Source organism: Elephas maximus, chromosome 17 (genome assembly GCF_024166365.1).
Source record: "Elephas maximus indicus isolate mEleMax1 chromosome 17, mEleMax1 primary haplotype, whole genome shotgun sequence".
NCBI classification, from domain to species: Eukaryota; Metazoa; Chordata; class Mammalia; order Proboscidea; family Elephantidae; genus Elephas; species Elephas maximus.
In genome coordinates, this window is record NC_064835.1 from 18,024,537 (window position 1) to 18,033,865 (window position 9,329).

Here is a 9,329-nt window from a genome sequence, read left to right on the forward strand (position 1 = left end):
AGGTGGATTCAAAATTCTGACCTTTTGGTTAGCAGCCATAGCAGTTAACCACTATGCTACCAGGGTTACAAAGCTAGGATGTCACCTTTAAGAATAAGGTGTGCCTGACCCAAGCCATGGTGTTTTCATTTGCCTCATATGCATGAGAAAGCTGGACAATGAATAAGGAATACTGCAAAAGAATTGACATCTTTGAAATATGGTGTTGGCGAAGAATATTGAATATACAATGGACTGTTAAAAGAATGAACAAATCCACCTTGGAATAAGTACAGTCAAAATGCTCTTTAAAAGCAAGGATGCCAACACTTCCTCTCACATACTTTGGACATGTTCGCAGTAGGGATCGGTCCCTGGAGAAGGACATCCTGCTTGGTATAGTAGAGGGAAAGTGTAAAAGAGGAAGACCTTCGAGATGGATTGACACAGTGGTTGCAACAATGGACTCAAGCATAACAATGATTGTGAGAATGGCCAAGTTTTGTTCTGTTGTGCATAGGGTGGTTATGAGTCAGAACCGACTCATGGCACCTTACAACAGTAATTATAGTGGAATTGCTGTATAGTGCAAATAGTTAATGTCCCTCAGAACAAAATCCTGGTGATTACTGCCAAAAAATCAGCCACTGAACACCCTGTGGAGTACGGCTCTACTCTGACACACATGGGGTTGCCATGATCAGAATCAACTTGATGGCAACCGCTACTTAGTATATGCTACTATTTGTATTGCAGAAAAGTTGAAAGGTTTGCAAATAAGACATGGAAATTGCTTTCTTGTTGTTGGTGGTGGTGCCATTGAGTAGATTTTCAACTCATATCAATCCCACATGACAGAGTAGAATTACCTCTATGGGGTTTTCTAGGGTGTAACTTTACAGAAGCAGATTGTCACGTCTTTTTCCCACAGAGCCATTGGGTGTGTTTGGACTGTCAACCTTCCAGTTAATAGCTGAGTGCTTAACTATTATACCACCAAGGCTCAGAACACTCAATATTCTAACTTTCAGAACAGTTCTTTGGGAGTTTCGAGACTGGCCAGTACTAAGGCCCACTCTTGTAGCACAGAAGCAAAAATATATATAATTTCACTTGATGTTATTTTGTATGACCAGTAATACTGGTATCCCAGAGTCTTTAACTTCCAACAAGGAGTAGGGGGGACAGGGAGAGAGAACTGGAGATACCTGAATGAAAAGATTTCATCTGTTTCCCACCCCACAAATAAACACCTACCTCAAATTTCTTCTTCTCTTCCTCCATAGAATCCCCAGAAGAAAATGGCAGCAGGAAATCATTCCATCGTGACTGAGTTCATCCTCGCTGGGCTAAAGGACAAACCAGAACTCCAGCTGCCCCTCTTTCTTTTCTTCCTAGGAACCTATGTGGTCACAGTGGTGGGGAACCTGGGCATGATCACACTGATTGGGCTCAGTTCTTACCTGCACACCCCCATGTACTGTTTCCTGAGCAGTTTGTCCTTCATTGATCTCTGCTGTTCCACTGTCATTACCCCCAAAATGCTGATGAACTTTGTGACAGAGAAGAACATCATCTCCTACCCTGAATGCATGACTCAGCTCTACTTCTTTATTGTTTTTGCTGTTGCAGAGTGTCATATGTTGGCTGTGATGGCATATGACCGTTATGTTGCTATCTGTAACCCATTGCTTTACAATGTCACCATGTCTTATCAGGTCTGCTCCTGGTTGGTGGTTGAGGTATATCTGATAGGCTTGATTGGTGCTGCGGCTCACACCGGTTGCATGCTAAGAATGGTTTTCTGCAAGGCTAAAATAATCAACCATTACTTCTGTGATATTTTACCACTGCTGGAGCTCTCCTGCTCCAGCACTTATATCAATGAAGTGGTAGTTTTATGTTTCACTGTATTTAATGTACTTACACCAACCTTGGCAATCCTTGGCTCCTATGTCTTCATCATTGCTAGCATCCTGAGAATCAGTTCCATTGAGGGCAGGTCTAAAGCTTTCAGCACATGCAGCTCCCACATCTTGGCTGTTACAGTCTTCTATGGTTCTGTAGCATTCATGTACCTACAGCCATCAAATGTCAGCTCCATGGACCAAAGCAAAGTGTCTTCTCTGTTTTACACCACTATTGTGCCAATGCTGAACCCTCTGATCTACAGCCTGAGGAATAAGGATGTCAAAGTTGTTGTAAATAAAATCATTAAGAAAAGACAATTTTGCATTAGCAAAGATTTATAATTCTTGGAGAAGATTCAGTGAGATTATTGCCAACACTTGTGATTTGGAAGAAAGCTCCCAAGGATAGACTGGATTCATAGTGTCACATGGAGGGTAGTCACATAGAGAGAAGCATCAAATCTAGGAAGTCCCAGTGGTCACCCCTAGTAACCCATATTACCGCTAATTATTTTTTACAAAATCTTCAAAGGCCTTCCTATAGGGAGATCATAAATTACATACATGTGATCTGGCACTTTGCTAGATAAGACTTACCTATCATAATTAATGGAGCCCTGGTGTCACGATGGTTAAGAGCTTGGCTGCTAACCCAAAGGTCAGCTGTTCCAATTCACCACCACTCCTTGGAAACCCTATGTGGCAGTTCTACTCTGTCCTATAGGGTGTAAATGAGTTGGAATAGACTCAAGGGCAAAGAGTTTGGTTTCTGGTTTGGTTATTGTAATTAATAGAATGATCCATTTGGTCCGTATCCTTTGATCTTCTTAGTACTTTCTGTATTGGTCCTTGTTTACTAATAAGTGTACAAGTAAACTCTTCTGGAAAAATGTAATCTCTAAAATAAATTATTTTTAATCATTTTGAATCTACAAAACTCAATCCTCGCTGGTTACTGAGTGCAGAGAACCATATTAAGGAATATGGGGGCAGATGATGGATTTTAAGACATAATTCCTGCCCACAAGATGATAACACTGGTAGAAGGGATTGATAGACTAATCAGGCCTGGATATATTATGTGTATTTTTACTTATTTATTTTGCAACATTCTTTTCTTCACAATTTTAGCATTGCGCTATGAACTCCTTTTCCCTGAGGACCCTGTATTCATTTTCCCCTATATCTAAAGATTTCTCTGTTCACCCATGTTGGAGAATCACGTATGTAGAAATGGCATTCTTTGACTCTGCATTGAAATCATAGGGATCACATATTCACACACAAAAGTTGAAACTGGAAAATTATTTTCTGACTAATGACTTGTACCCATCTTACTAAACACTCAGCATTTTTTCTGGAAAAAGAAATTGGCAGAATTATTTTGTAGACACTCAATAATTGTCTGGGGTTTCAATTAAAAATTTCTGGCTCTCCCTCCTTACCCAGTAAATAGGAGTTTAAAAAAGAAAATGTAACTCAGATGATAGTTTGAGAAGACTTCAAAGCAATAAATTCCCTCCTCTTCCCTTTTTCCAGATAAGTTCCCATTGGTAATTTTTAGAATAACTACCAGAAAATTCCTATTAGTCCTCCTGAGAGGCAATAAGCAAAAAAAAAAAAAAAAAAATGTAAAGGAAACTGTGTTTGTGGAGTCGTTCCTATTAATGACTCTCAGCAGCTCTTGTTGGCACCAGCTCCCACCAACTGCTCTTGCCAGTCACTGAGCTCCCACATCTTCTCTTGCTTGTGGTAGCAGTACCTGGTTGTATTTCCCCATCTCTCCCTAGAATTGTTCTTCAGACTCCTAAAGGCCACTTATTTCACTTTACTATTAGGTTCTAGATAAGAACCTAATGCTTCTGAGATTCAAAGCTTTCAAATCAGGTGCACTAAGGAAAAGGAAGCATGGACATTCTCCAAATAACATCATGCTCGACTGCTCATCTGTATAAAGCTGTGCCCAGAGGCAGAGCACAGGGCTACTGGGGTTTTTTTGACCAAGCGTGAGCATTTACACCTGCTTAAAATGTGTTTTTAAAGTGATCTGACTGGTCTGGCCTGCATACAACTGTGCTTGCTTTGTCATCATCTTGCCATTAAATAGGAAACATTAATACCCCGATGTGATGTCACATTTATCTCACTGCATAAAATCACAAGTTGTAATGAGAGAGGTGAGGATGTTTCCCTCTTCTATGTACCCATCTGTCCTTATCTCCATATTTCATGTTTTAACCCTGTAAAAAAAAAAAAAAAAAAAAGATCTGGTTGTGTGTATATCTATACATGTATATATAAAAATATATATGTATGTGATCTATATATTGGTATACATTTATATGTAAGATATATGTGTATGTATGTGTACTATGTGTACTATGTACATAAATGTGTACAGCTTGCATGTGTTTTACAAAGGCTGTGTAATTTTTATTGTATTACTCCAGGTATTGAACAAATGACATCTGGTGAAAAACTTTTTATTTGCACCAATGGGTGATGGGCTGAAATCACTGTTTATAAGAACAGTAAGTGTTTCAGAGGATCTATTTGTATAATAAAACTTTTTAAAGGTGTTAATGGGGTTAAAAATGCCTGAATTATCTCTAGTTATTCTGAACACTGGTAAAAGACATGCTATTAAAACACTAGGGTAGATAACAGACAGATTCTGAAATGGAAATAAAGCTCTATCACAAAAGAGAGAGAGAGATAACCTTGAAAAAGGAAAACTTTAACAAATTAGAAAAGTACAAAATGCATAGAGCTTATGAAGTACCATTACCGAAGGATACATATAATCAAAAGTTTTAATAATAGGAAAAAAAGTCATGATACAAATAAGTATTTCTAACCCAATGTCCTATGATGAACTTAGAAAATGTTCTCGTAATGAATTTGTCTTTCATTCCCTCTGATATAAAAACCAGAAAAGCAAACCCAGTGCCCTCGAGTCGATTCCGACTCACAGCAACCCTATAGGACAGAGTAGAACTGCTCCATAGAGTTTCCAGTGAGCACCTGGCAGACTCAAGCTGCCAAGCCTTTGGTCAGCAGCCATAGCACTTAACCACTGCACCACCAGGGTTTCCTCCCTCTGATATAAGTGTATTTTAAGATGGAAAAGAAAACAATTCTTCATTTACAATTAGCATTTTCATGAACCATCAGTGTGTCACAGGGACAGAGTTGACTTTTACCTTTTATATTAGTTAGGATTAGGTTTGTCTGTGAGACATGTGCATGCATGTACACACACACACACAGACACACACATACACACACACACATACCAGAGTGCCTTAAACCAGAAGACAATTCAGGGCTGGTATGGCGGCTCGCTCATCAGGGACATAATCTTTTAACTTGTTCCTTTGCTGGTTCCAAAGTATAGCTTTTACTTTAGGGTCTTAAAGAATAGCTCTATGTCCATCATTCATTTCCTCCACTGAGTCAGCAGAAAGGAAGCTGTGCAGGAGAAGAGAACAGAATACTACCTAGAAGTGACACTAATATCCCTTTGGCTAGACTTCATCACATGGCCAAACCCAGATGCAAGGGAGACTGAGAAATGCTGTGTTTATCCTATATGGCTACATGCCAAACTAAGATTCAGGACACATTATTGAGGAAGAAAGGAGAATGAACATAAAGAATAATTAGCAGTTTCAGGCACATCTTACAAAATATGCATTTAGTCACAGACAACTCTATGTTGATCTCTCAAGAATTTAACATTTGGATTAGGCATTGTATCTAAGTAGAATAATAGTGTTAAATGTGATTAAAATAAAAAGCATAAATAAAATGTATTAATATTTTAATAACTATTAAGATATGCTAGAAAGGTATAAACTATGCTTGTTGGAGTAGTTCATAGAACATCTCAACAAAGCTGGGCTCATGTCTAGGGCCTTGGCTTCATTCACTCTGCTTCCCTATCCTGAAATAGCCCCTGATTCCACCTTGCCTTTTCAAATTTTACACCTCTTTCAATGAAAAACTCAAGTATCTATTTCTCTATGCATTTTTTACCACTCAAGGCTATCATTAGACACATTTCTAGTTCATCACACATTCTACAATAATAATATCCTTTCTGGTATTGGTTACTGTTAAGGAATGCTTATAGATATCTCTATCAAGATTGTGAAATTCTTGAGAATACAAGACTGAGTTTTCCATTGTGTCATAAATATTGGTCTGCTGTTACATAACTGTTGTGTGCACCACAGAGTTGATTCCGATTCATAGAGACCCTATAGGACAGAGTAGACCTGCCCCATAGGGTTTCCTAGGCTGTAAATTTTACAGAAGTGGATCACCAAGGCTTCTTATATAATCAGTAATAAGCAAAATTTTCCAAGGAGCTTATGGATTATTTCATCACTAAGTTTCTACCCTTCTCACTCCAATTTGCAAATACTTAAAAATAAACAGATTAATGCCCTGCAGTGATGAGTAATTAATACATTTAAGGTAAACTCAACTAAGCAAATCATCTCAATTATTTTATTTATTAATTGTAATAATTACAAAAATTATAAAACATTTAGTAAATATTTTGAATCAATATTTAAAAATATAAATTGTATATTTAACAATGTGATGCAGTCTTTATAAAGAATTGAAATAATCTCTATAAAGCATATATTTCCAGTTTTTAAAAACAATTCTCTTTTATTTTTAAAGGAAAAAAGACATTCTCTCTCCATGGTAGGCTCGTTAGGAACTTAAGGCAATATCTGCAAGATGCTTTCATTTGGCCTGTAAATTAAAATATTTCAAGTATTATTGTTTTATGAGTACTTCATAATATGTAAATACCAAAGATACCCAAAAAGATAGCCTTGGGGAAAAAAAATTTAAGCCTTATATTTTAGATTTTTTTCCCCCCAGTGGGAAATCACTTTAGAAAATATATTTCATCTGTCTTCAAAATTTCCTGAAATTTAAATTTTTTAAAAATTTCAATAGATGGCTATACTTTTGTGGGAATATTAAATACTTGAGAAACACTGGGGAAAAGAGGAAATTCTGAATATTTCTTTTCCCAAGAGTTGATACCCCTTAGATATGAATTTAGTGGGAGGTCATTAAGACTCTTTGTTTCTATTCAGACCCTTATCATTTATATCCAGAGTATAAATTCTTTCTGTCGTATCAATCAACCAATGGCCTTGGGCATCAGCATCTTAAGAGATCAAGACCAGTGATTCATAATAATTGCCAAAGGAGATTTTATTTTATGCTTCACTCAGCATCAAAGAGTTCTGCAAGGTTAGTATTCAGAACCATCTACCAGATTCATCAGAATCATTTTCCCCTCCAGAACAATGGCAGAGAAAAATATACAGCGCTGAACTCTTTAGGAAGAAGGAAGATTGTGTTTGAATCCCAGTCTTTGATTCTCAGAATCTTAAAGTCCTCTGCTCTAGCCTCTGTCTCAATGTACTTCACGATGAGCGTTAACTGATTATTTCCACTTGTCCCCTGTCTTACTTATTTAGTGCTTCTATAACAGAAGTGCCACAAGTGGATACCTTTAACAAACAGAAATTTATTTTCACACAATTTAGGAGGCTAGAAGTCTGAATTTAGGGTGCAAGCTCCAGGGGGAGGCTTTCTGTCTGTCAGCTCTGGAGGAAGGTCCTTGTCTCTCCTGAGCTTTTGCTCCTGTGCAATCTTCATGTGGCTTGGCTTTTCTCTTTCCCCATCTCTGCTCCTCTTGCTTGTTTAATCTCAAAAGAGATTGACTCAAGATACAACCTACACTAATCCTGCCTCATTAACATAACAAAGACAACCCCTTTCCCAACTGGGATTATAACAAAAAACATATAGGTCAGGATTTAGAGCATACATTATGGGGGGACAAAATTCAATCCTAAACAACTTTGCTTTAATATTTACACACACAATTAATTTCTTTGTTATCTTCGTGTCTCCCACATTATAAAATTATAGCAAACACTTTATTCATTTTTGCATAGAGATATCTTTGTTCACTTATGTTTGGTCTATGTTAATTTATTTCTAACAATTTCATCTAACACATTTGAAAGTCACTGTTTAAAGTTTACAATCTAAGGAAGTAGAAAACCAGTAAATAAATCATGATAAGTAACACAGAATTAAATGATTTTTTCTCGTGCTAAATGTCAACATGAGCATATTCATGGATATATAGGAAATGGTCTTATGAACTTGGATTTTCTGCTATGCCTTAAATATTAGATTTCAGAGGGACAGGAGTTGGAAAATGAAGAAAGTTAAGGAAACATGATGGGTCAAAACCAAAGGCCTACCAAATGTCCTTTTGTGGAATAACTGAAGTATGTGATTGTTGTTGTTATGTGTGTTCGAGTCAGTTCCTACTCATAGCAACCTTATAGAATAGAGTAGAACTGCCCCATTGGGTTTCCAAGGAGCAACTAGTAGATTTGAATTGTTGACCTTTTGGTTAGCTCCAACCCTTAATCACTACTTATAGGGAAATCAAATAAGAAATTATAATAAAGCTAATTTGTTTTTAGATGACACAAACCTTTGCATGACATGAAAATTGGTCTGAACTTCATTTATAGACCGTGGAGAATATTGATGGCATTTAAGAGTTTAATGTTCAGTAAAATAATTGTGAATCTCTGTATTATTATGTATATTAATGTAAAAGGACAAACAGGAAAGATAGACTAAGAAAATAAATTATGGTCTTCAGTCCGGTAATGAACATGTTGGGCAAACGGAAGACATTTTAGAGAGAAACTCAACAGGTTGCAATTAAAACAACACTAACATTTATGAAGTTCTTGCCAACAGCCAGTAACTGTACTAAGTACCTTCAGGTGTCATTTTATTTAGTTTTCACACCACCACCAAGAGATGATATTAACATCTCTGTTTTTTTCAGAGGCTTGGAGAGTGAATGTAGGTTGTCCAAGGTCACACAGCAAATATGCAGCTGAGCTTGGATTTGAAGGCAGGATTGTCTAACAATACAAAAAATTGTCCATTAAATTAACAAATCATGAAATGCTGGAATTGAATTGAGAGAGGTATTAAAGATGATATATCCCAAGTTTTGTCCCTGAACAATATAAATGCTAAGCTGCTATTCAGGCTATGCTTGAACATTTCTAATTGTGAGTAGGTGGTTGCACACTGAGGCAGCTGATTTCATTTCTGCGTATGTCTGACTGCCAGAATGTTCTTGCTTCTTGTGAAATAAAATATGTCTCTCTATGGTTTCCAGCAGTTCTTTTACCACAATGTCGCAAATTAGAGCCACCTGCCGCAAATAGCCAATGCTTGAGACAGGGGTGAGGTGGGTAGCAAGAGCTTTATTAGATATACCAGTATATGGAGACAGAGGGGAATGATCTCCTCCAAAAGTCGTCTGTCTCCCCAGACTACCAATAGGTTCGGGTTCTTAAG

The 9,329-nt window shown here is 37.2% G+C and overlaps 1 protein-coding gene across 1 annotated transcript; it reads left to right on the forward strand.

The window, feature by feature from the left end:
* The first annotated feature begins 1,277 nt into the window (after positions 1 to 1,277).
* Positions 1,278 to 2,231, forward strand: LOC126060703 (putative olfactory receptor 8G2). The gene has a single exon (XM_049856925.1). The coding sequence runs from the start codon at positions 1,281 to 1,283 to the stop codon at positions 2,229 to 2,231; it is 951 nt and encodes a 316-aa protein (XP_049712882.1). The 5' UTR covers positions 1,278 to 1,280.
* Positions 2,232 to 9,329: the final 7,098 nt, after the last annotated feature.

Coding starts and splice junctions, on each gene's coding strand:
- LOC126060703 (XM_049856925.1), top strand. CDS start 1,281: ATGGCAGCAGGAAATCATTCCATCGTGACTGAGTTCATCCTCGCTGGG.